Genomic DNA, 15,009 nt, shown 5'->3' with positions numbered 1-15,009 from the left:
TCCCGGCCCACGTGGGGCCGCAGCCTCCAATCTAGAAGCTCACACGTGCACACCATCACGCCCCTTCAAAACAGGCACGTCTTGTCTTGCTTTCTCCTCCAAATCCCGAAGTTTGGGGCGCTTGTGAACTTGGGTACCCTGCCCTCGCCTCAGCCGTAACTCCTTGCCTTCCCCACAAGGCCGCCCCCCTCCCCAAGAGCCACTGTGACCTCCCTGTTTCTGCCAATCTGCACCCTCCTGCCCCGCCCCCAGCACCGGGCCGTCGTTGCCCTGGGTGCCCTGCCTGGAAGCCCAGCACCTCCCTGTCCTTGGCACTCGCATCTCGTCCACGGTTATCGGGTCCTGCCCTTTCTCCCGTGTCTGTCCCTGCAGCCACTCTTCGGCCCCGCTCCCGTGCCAGCCTGAGTCTGCAGGTCCCTATGACTCCGGGCTACGGCACCGGCCACCGTGCACCAAGCCTGAGCTCTCTCCAGCCCAAGCCCCTCTCAAACTCACTTTGTGCGCTTCGGCCACCTGAATCCTCCCTACTTCCTTCCCACAGACCAGTTGCTGGAATGTACGAATGACAAATGAGTGCCATACTGAGCTCTGATGGCGGGGGGCCTTGAATGCCGAGTTAAAATGAAAACATTATCTGAAAGTCTGTGGCACAGCCATTGATCACTAAGGTCTGGGGCTGCTCGGTCCTTCAGCCTGACCCTGTGAGGACCCTGTGAGGACCCTGTATCACGACACGTCAGGACGCCTGCAGACAGGGCATCGTGGCCTCTGCTCACTTTTCATCCTACACCAGTGCTTCTTGATAGAGGGCGATTTCGCTCCTCAAAGGACATTTGGCGAAGCCTGAAGACATTTTGGGTCGACACGTCTGCAGGGAGGACGCTACTGGCGTCTAGCAGGTAGGGTCCGGGGTGGGGGGGGCCTCGCACAAGAAAAAGGGTATCCGGCCCGGAGCTTCAGCGGCGCCCAGGCTGTCGGGCCCTGGTCTACATCAGGCGTTCTCCCCGCGTTGGGATCCTTCATCGAGGGAAGGAGTCTCCCGTCCCCGGGAGGCACCAACTCACCATTTTCGTCTTGGCGGTTTCCAGTTCGGCTAACGTTTCGTTTAACTTCATGGCGAGGCTCTCTGCTCTGAGGCTCTCGGCCGTCTTGGTTTTCTGAGTCTCTTGGACCATGGCCAGGGCGTCATTTAATTTCTTATTCAAAATGTCTTCTCTTTGCCCTTTTAAGTCTATTTCCTGGACACACCATAAACATCAAGTTAACAGAAATTGGGGGATGAATATTTGCCCTAGCCGCCCCCCTCCGCCCCCGCGTCCCCCGTTTTCAGAGAGGAGGTGACCTCTACTCTGCTGTGGTCCCCCCTCTCAGCCCAAAGTCCACGCTTTTTCTGGAAGGTTCCAGTGATTATAGAGCTCTCTTTCCTCTCCCGCTGGGACTGCCTCCTTAGCGATCTCTGGTCCCCGAGCTCGGCTCTGTCACCTGGCGCGCACCGAGTACGTTTTATTTCTCTTTTATCAAACAGCCCTTTAAGTATTTGAGGAGCGTTGTCCTGTCTCTCTCTAAATCTATTTTCCAGGATAAACGCGCCGAGCTCCTTCACCCCTTGGCCACGGGATAGGCCTTGCCCCCCCCCCCCACCCCGCACCCCTCCCTGGCCTCGGAGCCATGGCCTCCCCTCTCCCCTCTGCTCCCGCCCGCATGGCCGTCCGTCCGTCCGTCCGTCCGTGCACACCTCCTCCTCCCTCCTCCAGGGACCTGCTCTTCCAGTCCCGGACTCGCGAAATCCTGCCCTCCTCCGTGAGCCCCGACTCAGACCACACGGGATGTGAGCTTCGTGACAGGTCCTGGGGTGGGGGCTTCACCAACCTTATTTACTTGACTTCATTCTTTTTAAAAAAGATTATTTATTTGAGAGAGAGAGAGAGAGCGAGCGAGTGAGCACATGAGTGTGTGTGGGGTGCAGAGGGCAGCCTTGACCTCAGGACCCTGAGGTCATGACCTGAGGGTCGAGATGCTTAATGGACTGAGCCGCCCAGGCGCCCCTGACCCATCAGTTCTGGGCTTGCAGCGAAGCTGAGAGGACAGCACAGAGCTCTCTTCGATGCCCTCTGGCCCCACACTGCAGGAGCCCCCCATCGTCAACATCCCGCACCAGATGGTACCGTTGTTGCCACTGATGAACCTGTCCTGACAATCACAGTGACCAGACGTCCGTGCTTTACGCTAGGGTCCCCCGGATGCCGTACACTCTATGGGTCTGAACAGATGTCTGGGGCCACGTCTCCACCATTACAGTATCGCACAGGGTAGTTTCTCGGCCCTAAAAAGTCCCCCGTGCTCCATCTAGTCAGCCCTGCCCTCCCCCGACGCCCGTCTCCTGGCCGTCTCCATAGTTCTGCCCTTTCCAGAATGTCATGTAGCTGGGATCAGACCGTCTGCAGGCTTTTCACAAACAGGATTTCGTCCAATGTGAGGCAGTAGCACACGAGGTGCGGTGCCGGGTCTTCTCGGACTCTGCTGGTGGCAGTGTAAACCGGTACGGCCTTTTTGGAGGGTCATCTGGGAACGTGTATTAAGGGGCTAAAAATATTCTAAAAATATTTACATCCTGTGCCCCAGCAATTCCATTTTTGGGAATCTATCGCAAGGACCTAACCAGGCCCACGCACAAGGACCGATGCTGCACAGGGCTGTTCGGCCAAGTGGTTTGTTTGTTTTTTTCCTAGTGAAAGTGAGAAACAGCCCTGGGGCCCAACCACAGGGGACGGGTCAATAAATCGGGGTCCACGCACCACAGCGCAAACCCCGGTCACCGTCCAGGGCTGGTCGTGGAAGACTGTTGAATGCCATAGAGACATTTCAGGAACGTATGGAGCTAAAATACAGCAGCCAGGCCAGTGTGCACAGCGCGACAGGGCAAAGGGATGTTTGCCGGCATCTGGGATAACCATCACGGGGAGGTGGTCCGGAAGGAATCAGATCAAAATGTCGCTAGCGGTGACTCTGCTCAGTGGACATCACAGGCAGTGTCTTTTCTTTTTTTTTTTTAATTTTCTTCTGAGTGATTTTCTGTAAATAGTTGCTCCTTTTATAATTGCGAAAGGAAACATCTAAAAGCAACAAGAAAAACCCATTTTCGTCGTGCGGTTCCTGTAAGCCTGGCCTGGGGGGTGCTTCGTCGTCTGCGTGCCCCCGCGGAACGCCACCTGACTCTATTCCGGGGCCTTCACGCCATCGTGACCGCTGGGAGATCCCAGGCAGGCCATGTGCAGCCCCGGCCGGAGGACGCGCTCGCTGGGCATCCTGGCAGGCATCCCTCCGGCAGCCTGTCGCCCGCAGCTCACGGCCGAACACCCCAGCCGTCCCGGACAGTCCACGGCAGGCAAATACGTGCTCTCTTCGATGGACCACGAAGCTGCCCAAGGGCAGAGCGCACCGCCTGGCATCTTCGCCCCTTGCCAGCGGCTGAGCCGCTTTTACTCAAGGACAGGAGGACAGCTGACTGCGCCCACATCTTTGGTGTATGTGAGTCACACAGCGTGGGAATGAGCAGCCCTAGGTCTGGGCGGTTCTTTGACCTTGCACTTCCTTGGTCTTTGATGGTAAGTGGGGGAGTCCCTGGGGTGGGGCCCCATTTCTCCTCGTCTGGTATGAGGCCACCCATCTGCCCTGAAGACCTCACCCTCTGATGTCACTGTTGTTTTTCCCTGAGGCTGTTGAAGATGTTGTCGGACGCGCAGCAGGGGCCTCTGTATGATGGTCCTCAGGAGCCATCCTCTCCAGGTTGCGCACCGAGAGTGGCCCGGTGTCCGGGGGCGGTGGGTTCACGTTCACCCAGAGACTCGTACAGCCGCCCGAGCCCGCGCTTTCACTGTAACTGCTCAACACCGACCGCTCTTTGATTTCACGGACAGACGTTTTTTAGGCATTAGTCTCATTCTTGATTCATTTGATGTCCTGACTTATCTAGTTTATTTATTATTTTTTAAAAAATATATTTATTTATTTACTCATGAGAGACCCAGAGTGAGAGGCAGAGGGAGAAGCAGGCTCCCTTGGGGAGCCTGATGTGGGACTCGATCCCAGGACCCCGGGATCATGCCCTGAGCCGAAGGCAGAAGCTCAACCACGGAGCCTCCCAGGTGCCCCCTGACTGATCAACTTTAAAAATGTGCATTTCTCCTTTCCTTCTACCCCCAACTGAGATATTTGATGGAAGATCCATGGTGAATCGTCTGGGGACGCAAGACCGCGTGTGAACAGATGGATCCCTTGGGCTCCGTCGGCCCACAGCACCTGCCCACCCTCCCTCGGTGCCCCATCCCGCGGCTGACGGGTCCTGCATCACCTCCCTGCCCCCCAACTCTGATCTGGCTTCTCTGGGTGCCCTCCAGTCGGCGGAGGTCCCTCTCAGCGGTGCCTGGGCTGGATACGTAACCCAGGTGTGGTTCCCGCCACTCATCCCCCCACGGCAGTGCTATTCCAAGGGAACCAGCATCACTTGGGCTGCTTGTTAAAAATACAGATTGCTGAGTCCACCCCATAGACAGTGAATCCGAATCTCTGGGGGCAAGGTCTGGGAAATGGGCGTTTAAAACAGCCTCCCCAGCCCCCCCCCCCCCCCAAGTGATTCTGTGCAAGCTAATGTTTGGAAATCATTCTCCAAAGAAAATGATCTCAGATTGATGTGAATAGAGGCAAAGACCTTTTTAGTCCCATAGGGTCTTCAGAGTCCCTTGACCTGTAGTCACCTGCCTTCCAATTTCACCCCTATTGTCAGCTCGTGAGTTTAATCCCTGGCCTTGACTTTTTCAGGATCAGCCACTGTGTGTGTGTGTGTCTGTGTGTGTGTGTCCCTTGTACTGTTGGGACCCAGGAGGAGTGAATTCAGTCCTACAGTGAGGAGGACCCAACAACTGGTGCTCCTATTGGGTCTGCTCCTCCCAGGAATAACCGTAAACACAGTTTGACTGGGAGGGTCATGATGCCCACGGTGACAAGCTCTGGTGGAGACGCCGCGTCAAGGTGATGGGAAATTCAGGCATCCGTCTCCTGACGTTGCCACTTTGATCCCAGACAGCTGAGGCCACACAGTGTTCAAGGATGTAGGAAGAGGAGGGGGGCAGTGCAGGGCTCTGTTCTGCCTCCAGTTCCCAGCTGTGAGCTCATAATATTAATAATAATAATAACAAAAGAACAACAGTGAATGCTCTGTGTGTTGGATGCTTTTATTTATTTATTATTATTATTATTATTATTATTATTATTATTATTAAGTGCTGGACACTTTCCTGCATGTTTTATGAGCTTGTTAGCAATCAAGTCTCACAACTCAATGGGGCTGATCTACTGGCATCACCTGGATGCCCTAAGCAGGGGAGCGTAGCCACAGAGATGGTAAGGAACTTGCCTCGTGTTGCACGGCCAGGAAGCAGCAGAGGTGGGATTCGAATCCAGACCGCCTGCCTCCTGAGCCCTGCTCTTAACCATGCCGGGCGCCTCCTTGTCTGCTCCTCTCTGAGACTCTTACCTCTTTCTGCTTGGTTATGCGGTTCTCCAGATCCTGCACCTTTTTCTTCTCCTTCTCTATGGCTTCCTTTGCTTTGTGTCTCTCATAGGCGATGCTACTCTCTGAAATCTGGAAGTCAGTGACAACAGGTTAGAGGGAGTGTCCGCCAGAGAGGCAGGGAAGTGGCACGGGGGGTGGGGGGGTAGCCAGGATGAGTAACCCCCGAGACGAGACGGGTGAGTCAGGGTTTGGGAGCGAGGGCTCAGGGAGCAGGACGCGGGGAGGCGGGGGTGGGAGTCTTGGCATGCTGGCCTCGGTGAGGGCCTCGGGGGCAGGTCTGGTTAGTCACCGCATAAAAGAGGGTTATTCATCGTTCAGGATTTCGGGGCTATGTTCGGGAAGGGATGGGCTGGTGAGTGTTCAGGCCACGGCGTTTGGCACGGGGCCACTAATTAAGCTGGCAGGTGTTGCACCGGTGTGGGCGCTCTGCAGGGAAGTACCTGGCTTCTTGGGAGGTGGGGCAGGGGAGGCAAAGTCGGGGGCCAGGGGGGATGCCTCCTGTCCCAGCAGACTTGATTCCTGTGGCTTCAATCTCTCCCCAGCCTTCAAAGGCTTGGGTCCAAAAATTGATGTCCAGGACAGCGTGGCCCTGAGAACATGTAGGCCACAGCTCCGGTGACCGGGAGGTGGGCACCGAGGACCAGCCTCACCTACACAGGCCCCAGGAGGTACACAGTGCGGGGAGGTTGGAAAACTCAACTTGCGGCTTGGAATCCTTGCAGTTATGCTCCCATACAAACATAAAGCTCACACAGAAAAAAATTAAAATATATGCATCTATGCATAGACGAGGGCCTGGAGAGATATGTACTGGAATGTAAATATCGGTTATTTTGGGGGTTTGGGATTATGGCAATTTACATTTTCCTCTTTTCCCTGGTCTGTATCTTTGACATTTTTTTTTTTTGCACGAACATACATTATTTGGCAAAAGGAAAAATGACTGGAAATTGTGACAGGGAATGCGGTGCTGGGGGCAGGACGGGCCTTGGGGATGCGCGGTCCTGCGGAAAAAGACGGTGTCTCCAATGGCCCTGCCTGCTGAGCGCGGTGTCCGCGGCCGCCGTCCACCTGCCCCACTCCGCGCAGGCCTCCCGCCCCACCCGGGCTCTGACTCAGCTCCCTGCACGAGCTTGGCATTTGCCCGCTGCCAAGCCCGCGGAGACTGTCCTGCCCCCGCCCGCCAGTCGTAGAGGCTGCCAGCCCCCCGCTGCGGGCCTCGTGTCCCAGTTGAAAACAAGGGTGACGCTGACTCCTCTTGAAACGCTTGCAACACGGGTGCTCGGCTGCGTGCGCGGAGTGCGTCGGCCCAGCTGATGGGCAAGGCCCAGAGAGCGCTGCCCAGCGAGGCGCGTCTTGCAGGGGAGGCCGTGGAGGCCGGGACGGAGGCGGTAAGAACCCAAATAGGTGCAGAGGTCACGCCACCGGGATGCCAGAGCCCTGCCCTAACCGTGTGGCCCCTCGGCTTCCCGACCTTGACCTGCGCGTCCTCCTGATTAAAACCCCACCCTACGCAGAGGCCGACACCTGCCTGTAGGGTCGTGGCTCCAAGTCCACACACCACGCAGGCGCCCGCGCTTCCACCCCTGGCGCATATGCAGGGGACACTCTGGGCACAGCTGCTGACGACAGTTTGACCTCACTCCCTGCACAGGCCGACGCAGTCCCACTGCCGGGGGCCTTGCTTGACTCTCTGCCTCCCCCGCGCCCACCCCACCCTGTACACCCTGTACACACCCCATCCACCCCCCACCTGGACGCTGACCTCACCTGGGCGGGTGATTCATAAAGAATACACTGACTCCTCACCACACACCTCTAGAGGGGCACTGTCACTACACCCACATTACGGATGGGGGAACCGTGAGGGAAGGCGTTGGCCAGGGTCAAACAGCATGTTGCGGCAGAGGTGGGATTTGAACCAGAATCGACACTTCTAGCCTACCAGGCTTTCCTGCCTTGCCCCCTCTGAGTCTCCCTCTGGCTTTCTTCCCCCGAGCCCTCATTTGGCTTCCACCTTGTTCCATCTTTGTTTCCTTCCTCACACCTGCTCCTGCTGCCCTGGCTGAGGGAGGTCCCTGTCCTTTGCAGCTGGGCCACGTTACCCAGTGGCTCCCTCTCCCCCCAGATGTTCCCTTCGTGTTCCTCCTCCGCTCCAGGTCTCACTCAAACGTCACCTCCTCAGAGAGGCCCTCCCTGCCTGTGACCACTCTCTAGCCCACCTACTTGATATCAGTCCCCCTCCCCAGGCTTGTGGCTCTGCAGCTATCGTGTGACCTGTTTGGTGGTGTCTGTCCCTCCACCCTCTAGGGGAAGCTCTGGGAGGCCACGGCTCTGGTGTCCTGTGGGGTTCCCAACACCTAGCAGGGCCTGGCCCACGTCAGGTGCTTGGGAAATATTTGTGGATGGATGCATGAGACAGAATTAAACAATTCATGGGGTCGTGACTCTGTTTCTGGAAGTTCCATGAGGGCCAGCACGTGTCTATGTTCCTGTGTCCCTGGAGCCCAGCTCACGGAGCTGCCGCTATCGGTCACTGAGGGCACCTCTCCTTGGCCTCCAGCTCCTGAACCCTTCTTTGGCTTCTGGGACGGGGGGCGGTTGGGGTGTTTGGGTTCACATGAGTGACATCCCTCCCCTCAGCCTGGGGGCCTGCCTTTCACGGTGGGCCCAGTCCCCGGGCTGGCGGAGGTGGCTGGATGCGGGTGTCTCCAGCTCTCCCCGGGCGCAGTACTCGGGCCTGCCCAGACCATGGGTGCACTACTTCTCATCCAGTCCGGACCTCTGGCACTTGTTGGTGTGACTGGCCTGCGAGCGTGTCACGTACCGGTCACTCCACCACTGTTTGTGTCTCTACCACAAGTCGATGAAACCAGGAGACGGGGCTGGGAGCAGGTGTTTTTCTAGGGCGCCCATGCTGGGTTGTGTCGGAAATACCTTCCGAGGAGGGGCAGAGATGCTGGCTGGGGGACTGACCCAGACACCCTCCAAGGGTTCTCTCCTGGAGCACGTGCCCCTGCCCTCGGGGGCCGTGCAGATGAGGCCTCCGCGGAGGGCCAGGGACGTGCACCGTGCGGCTCAGGTACGCCGTCTACGTCCGGTCACCTCATCCTGCGAGGCTGGGACTGCCGGCACTCCCGTTTTACAGAGGCGGCAGCTGAGGCTCGACGTGCCCTGGCTGCACCGCCGGTGGGGCCCAGCCAGCACCCACCCCCTGGCCTGCCCTACTCTCCCTCGGGGCACAGGACCGGCCTCAGGTCTGGCTTCGGAGCTCCGCCCGCAGGGGTTGGGCGCCTGGCCCACTCAGCGCCCTGCTCCTCGTACCTCCTTCTGTTGGGTCAAGTGGTTCTCCAGATCTTGCACTTTTCTCTTTTCTGTCTCTAAAGCTTCCTTTGCCTTCCTTTTCTCCTGGGCCATGCTGGTCTCCAAAACCTGAAAACCAATGACCGGTCTTTGTGGTTGCCTGCGCATTTCGGGGGCTGGGGGGCGGGGTGCGCGGCCCATGACAACCCTACTACTAATCGGGTGGGCCGGGGCCCACGGCCAGCACGTCCCACACGGCGAATCCCAGCAAGGCAACCCTGGTGAGGGCGTCAGGGACCTCATTTTGCCGACCAGGAAACCGAAGAAGAGAGTGGCTCAAGGGTCGTGCCCAAGGGTCGTGCAGTGTGTCGGTGGTGAGGTGAGGATTTGAGCCCCGTGCGGAGGACGCACGCCGCCTGCATCCAGAGGCCCGGGGTAGGGAGCAAGTGAGGGAACCAGGTCTGTCTTATTTTGGAATCTGAGCTCTTATCACCGTGCCAGGCAGCCTTCTCTGATAAGAAGAATCTCATTAATAATGGATATCCTATTATTAAGCTTAATCTCTTAAGGAGAATCCGGTTTCAAGATGAGGATTGAATTAATGAGCCACAACATTCCAATTTCTAGAAGGGGTGGGGGTGAACCTCACAAGCGGAGCTCTGAGAGGGTGTCTGGGGGGAAGTGTGGTTAGGTGCTCGTGCTCGAGGAGTTTTATTTAGGGAGTAAGTGGTTAACACAAATCACAAGGGGTAGGAGTTGCCCAAGAGGCCCCTGTTTCTAGTCTCTGCAAGAAAGGGCACGTCAGCTTCCAAACAGGTTGAGTTTTAAGCACCAGCTCGCCCGGAAGACGTCTGGAACGTGGAACACGGTTTCCATTACAGCCAGTGGTTAGGGATCTGCTCAGATTAGCCCGGCCGAAATGCTGTCTGTTTTGCAGTGAAAAGTCATAAAAAAAAAAAAAAGTTCCCAACGCTCAGCCGTTCCGCTAGCAGCCCTAAAGAAAGCAGGTGAGCGGTGTCACCACGGGAGTTGGCACGCGGAGTTTGAACATCTGAGGTGGGGTTTGGGGAGGTTTCCTGTAATTCGTGAAAGAGACTTGCGGGCACTTTCCAGGGACGCCGGGCTGGCTCCTCTGCATCTGATGTCGCGTCTACACTCTGGACTTTCCTCTGGGCAGCCCCTTTGCAGCTGAGAGAGGTGCTCAGAGGAAGGTGGTCCTCTGTGACTCCCCACACACGGGCCCTGCTTTGCCCCCATGTTCCCAAGCAGGGAGTGGGAGTCGACCTTTCACGGTACCTCGAACCCCGCATTATGACCTAGCAGTCTGCTGTCCTTAAAGGCTCATCTGATTATGTGGCAGAGGGCCTAGGAAAAGGAAAAGTCAAGGAACCGTCTGAGGCTGGTGAAAGTCTGCTCAGATTTCCCCATCCAGACAGCACAGAGACTTTCCGCCAGGAGGGGTCGGATGGTGTTTTCCTAGGCTGGGGGTGACCTGGCCACAGCTTCTCCCCACAGTGAGGCTGACCCCAGCACGCCTTCCTTAAATCTCTCCCTTGAAGTCCCCCTTGACCTCGAAGTCTCTAAATTCAAGGGCCTTCTCAGGGCCCTGGAGCTGAGTGGTTGACCTCTTGGTGGCATTTGGCCCCAGTGAACCCTTGGGAGCCTCTGTTCCTTGTCACCATCCCTGCAGAGATAACTCAGGGCCAGCCCCCAGTGGCACTGTTTACACGGGCCGCCCAGCGCAGCTGCACAGGTGACCCCGAGTGAGACCCGGCACACAAACATCTTCCCTCCTTGGATCTGAGCAGATAGCACGGGCTCGGCCCTGCTGACTCCTTGTTGCTCCTGCAGCGGTGGCTGGCGGAGGAGGGAGGGTGGGGCGGGCGGGGGGGGGGGTTGATGGGGAAGGAAGTGCCTGTGATCATTCTAGTAGCTACACTTCCTGAGCGGCAATTCCAGGTCAAACGCTTTGTAGCACGTGACCACCAGCCCTCGCAGCCACCCCGAAAGGAGGGAGGTCCTGGGCGATCTGCTGAGGCCCCTATGTCGTCCAGCCAGGACTTGAACCTGTGTCTCATGTGGCTGCAAGTCCTGGAAGAGCTCAGGAGCGCAGTTCTTGAGAGACCCCGAGAGCCCCGGCTGACCCCAAGGCAAACCTGCACCCACAGCGTCACAGAGTTCTCCCCAGAGCAGCTTTGGGAGCGTCTGCACGAGCACAAAATCTTCAACAGGGGAGAAGAGTCCTGCCCTGGGCCGCTGTGGCCGGAGAACCGGGTCTGGTTCTGGCTCCTGCGCTTCAGGAACAAAACAGAGCGGGGGTTGCAAGCTCGGGTACCTACAGGGGCCACACGGGTACCAGCAATGACGTGGGCTGCGTTTAACGCAACAGCGAGCGGCGGGGACTGTGGGACATCACTGCTGCTGGGTGGAGCTCCCGTCCGCTTCTGCCAAGTGGAAACGGGGCCAGATTTTCTGACTTTTCAGAAGAGGATGGAAATCTGGATTTTTAAGTAAATGTTATGAATTCAAAATAAAACACTCTGGGACCAAACATAACATGTCCACAGGCCCTTTCAGCCAGGGAGCTGCCAGCCTGTGCCTTCTGGAGCACAGAGCGGGTCGGAGGAGGGGACCGAGGCCCGGCTCCTGTCCTGGGAGGCCTATAAGGGGAAACAGGGGCATTCGGGCCTAGAGAGGAGCAGGTGTCTCTGTTTTCAAGCATCTAAAAGGTTATTATGTGGACGAGGATGTGGACAGGTCTTGGCAGGAGCCTGGGAGGTTGGCGGAGGATTGATGCTCTCTGGGAGGAAGAGTTTGATTGAGCTCAACCTCAGAGAAGGATTTCCTGCCAGGCCAAGGCATCACAACTGGGCCTGTAGAAAATTCTTCGACGGTGGAGCTGGAGGCTGGATGATTCTAGGATGTTGTTGGAAGACTGACACAGCCCCGAAGCCCCAGGACTCTGTGCCTCGTCTATGCTTTGGGACACAATCACCGTGCTCGTGTCGCCAGCCCCAACTCGTCTCTCGAGTCCTATCTACGTCGGTATTTTTGCGGTTTATGATTTCTCCAACTGGCTGGCGAGGCTACAGCTCGAGGGCTCTCCCCTTGAGCCCCGCGGCTCCCCAGAGTAGCCGAACCCTCCCAAGGACAGATCGCCGTAGGAACGCTCTGCCGAGCTCTACCCCCATCATCCGTGGTTCAGAACTCACTTCCACATGGCCCTCGAGCCGCATTTGGGCTCGAGCCGACTGTCTCCCCCAGCGGCATACCTCCTTACCTCCTTCTGGCAGGTTAAGCGATTCTCCAGCTCTTGGACTCTGGTCTGTTCTTCTTCTAATGCTTCCTTCACTCTGTTTTTCTCTTGAGTAAAGCTTTCCTCCCAGACCTGCAACCCAATGGCCAGTGTTTTAATAGACCTAGTTGCCATGGCAGGAATCTGGACTCTGTGCCAGGAACTGCACGGGCAGCTCTTTGCTGCTCGCCACAGCCCCACCGGGGAGGCCGCGGGCAGCTAGGAACAAGGATCCAGAGCGGACAGGCTCAGCCCAGAGCCCAGGTGGGTCCTTCCTGGGTGAGTGACCTTGATTTGGGCTCAGGCTGACTCTGTCTCCTCCAGCTGCCTACCTTCTTCTGGCAGGCTAAGCGATTCTCCAGCTCTTGGATTCTCTTCTGTTCTTCTTCTAATGCTTCTTTTGCTCTGTTTTTCTCTTCAGTGATGCTTTCCTCCAAAGCCTGAAAGTCAATGACTGTTGTTTAATAGGTATAGTTGCCATGGCAGGAATCTGGACTCCATGCCAGCCACTGCACGGGCTAGCTCTTTGCTCCAACAACCCCACGGGGGAGACTGTGGGCAGCTAGGAGCAAGGGATCTGGAGTGGGCAGGCTCAGCTCAGAGCCCCAGGTTGGTCCTTTCTGGGTGCACGACTTTGGGAAAGAAGCCTCAGTTTCCCTCTCTGTACAATGAGGATAGTAATAGTGCTTCCTGCCCTGGGAGAATGTGAGGGGCAGACGGGAGGCTGGACATGAGCCACTTGGCGTGTGATCACCACTCATTAATAAGGGTCAGTCATTTCTTCTGTGATCTCCACTTCGTAGAACACTTAGAGGGACTTAGGGGGATTAAGGAATCTGCCAAATTTACCAGCAAATCACACAAGGAGGGATTCGAACCCTGGTCCATTTGACTCCAAAGTCTGTTTTCTAAACCAGGGGTTGGCAAACTCTGGCCTATCAGCCAAACCTGGCCTGCTCTCTGCATTTTGTAAAGTTTTATTGGAACGCTTCCTTGCTCACTGTTTGCAGATTGCGTATGACTGACTGCCTTTGCACCGCAACAGCCGAGCTGAGCAGTCACAGGAGAGCAACGCGGCTCACAAAACTGAAGATACATACTATGTGGCTCTTTATGGAAAAAGTTTGCTGAGCCTGATCTAAACCATTAGTGTGTGCACAAGTCAAGTACATGTTGTCAACGGTTCATAATAGAAAAGGATTAGCTTGATAAAAGAACCTAGAATTTCTTACTATTCAAGTAGTCCTCACATGAGTCAGGATTCATGAGAAGGGAGTTTAATTAACGAGTTTTGACACATGTATTTTTAGAAAGGCTGGGGGTGATGGTGTCTTAGGGTTTAAGGCAGACTGATTTCAACCTGGGACGCCCCACCGAATGCCTGGGTGGCTCAGTCGGTTAAGTGTCTGCCTTCAGCGCAGGTCATGATCCTGAGACCGAGCCCCGCATCGGGCTCCCCGCACAGTGGGAAGTCAGCCTCTCCCTCTGCCCCTCTCCCTTCCCCAATCATAATCTCTTTCTAAAAAAAAAAAAAGATTTAATTTATTTATTATTTCAGAAAGAGAGAATCTTCTAACTGGCTTGGTGTTTAGGAAAGTAAGTAGCAATCTTGGCCATTTTTTCCCTATGATATGAATAAAGAGTGGAAGATGGAAATGCTGTGAAGTTGGTCTTTCATGCACTTAGAGATAGTCTGTGGGTTGCAAACCAGGACTGGCAGTAATGACTCAAACTTGGGAAATCGACTGTGGCATCTAAGCTAATAAGGGACCAGTTCCAGGAATTTCAATAACCTTGACGTTTCAAGTTGATTTCGCTATAAGTTTTAGAATTCAAGCTTCGTCTTAATCCTCCAGCATCATTCACCTATTTAATTAATTTACTTCCATAGCATCGAACAAGGAATCACTCAGATTTCTCCCCCCAAGTACATGCCCTCAGCAAAGGCCATTCCATAGTTTCCAGGAGTAAAGAAAATGACAGGGACGGCCTTACCGCCTTCTCTTCCATCAGCTTCTTGATTTTGGCTTTCAGCTTCTCCTCTTGCTGCAGCCTATCCTCATTCAGCTTCTCCTTCTCTGCAAGATGCTCCTGCAGCTTCTCTTGCATAAAAGACTGCTGGGTTTCCTGAGAGCTGTGGATCTTGATCTGAAACCAGAGGAAGGAGAACTGAAGCTGATGAGGGGGACAGGACGAATTAAGGAGTCATTTCAGCATTTCTCTTTTTACATGTTCTTTACCTTTAGGTGGACAGCCAAGGGTTTGCCCAAAACTTTCTTAAAAACATGGAAAAGCTATGCTTAGCCTAGTTGCTGGTAGTGAAACAGCAGAGTGGTTAAGAACTCGGACTCTCGATCTAGATAGAATTTCAGCTCTATTTCTTTCTAGATGCTCCTTCATTTAGAAAATGAGAGTAATAACAGTGTCTGCCTCTCAGAGTAAGGATTAAGTGAGGTCGTGATGGAAAGCTTTTGGCACAGCGCTTAGCACATAGCAGGTGCTCAGTAAATGGCAGCTAGAATTATGAGTTATTATTTGCTGAGTGGAAGAGAAAAAGCGACGAGCTAGGGTCAGAAGGCCTGAGCTTTTGTCTTGATTCTTTCATCAGCTAGCTGTGTGACCTTGGAACGGTCACCTAGCCTCTGAGGTTTGATGTCCATATCTGTGAAATAAGGAGCATGGACTAGATGAGGGGTCGACAAAGTACTGTCTACAGGCCGAATCTGGTTCACTGCCAATTTTTATAAATAAAGTTCTGTTGGAACAGAGCCACTCCCATCATGCTCATTCATTCACGTATTGTCAATGGCTGTGTTTACTCCACAGCAGCATCATTGAG

General features: G+C 55.3%; 1 protein-coding gene across 1 annotated transcript in view; it reads right to left on the bottom strand.

Moving 5' to 3' along the window:
• FHAD1 (forkhead associated phosphopeptide binding domain 1) overlaps positions 1–15,009 on the bottom strand; it is a 108,232-nt gene that overhangs the window by 18,013 nt on the left and 75,210 nt on the right. Inside the window, exons 14-19 of the mRNA XM_055331691.1 lie at positions 14,166–14,318; positions 12,503–12,610; positions 12,156–12,263; positions 8,897–9,004; positions 5,534–5,641; positions 1,065–1,238 (exon numbers count right to left, since the gene is read on the bottom strand). Of these exons, the coding sequence (XP_055187666.1) occupies positions 1,065–1,238; positions 5,534–5,641; positions 8,897–9,004; positions 12,156–12,263; positions 12,503–12,610; positions 14,166–14,318 (759 nt within the window). The remainder of the gene's footprint in view (positions 1–1,064; positions 1,239–5,533; positions 5,642–8,896; positions 9,005–12,155; positions 12,264–12,502; positions 12,611–14,165; positions 14,319–15,009) is intronic.

Source organism: Nyctereutes procyonoides, unplaced genomic scaffold (assembly GCF_905146905.1).
Source record: "Nyctereutes procyonoides isolate TBG_1078 unplaced genomic scaffold, NYPRO_anot_genome, whole genome shotgun sequence".
NCBI classification, from domain to species: domain Eukaryota; kingdom Metazoa; phylum Chordata; class Mammalia; order Carnivora; family Canidae; genus Nyctereutes; species Nyctereutes procyonoides.
The sequence above is the reverse complement of the archived record's forward strand: the minus strand, read 5'-3'. Positions and strand labels throughout refer to the sequence as shown.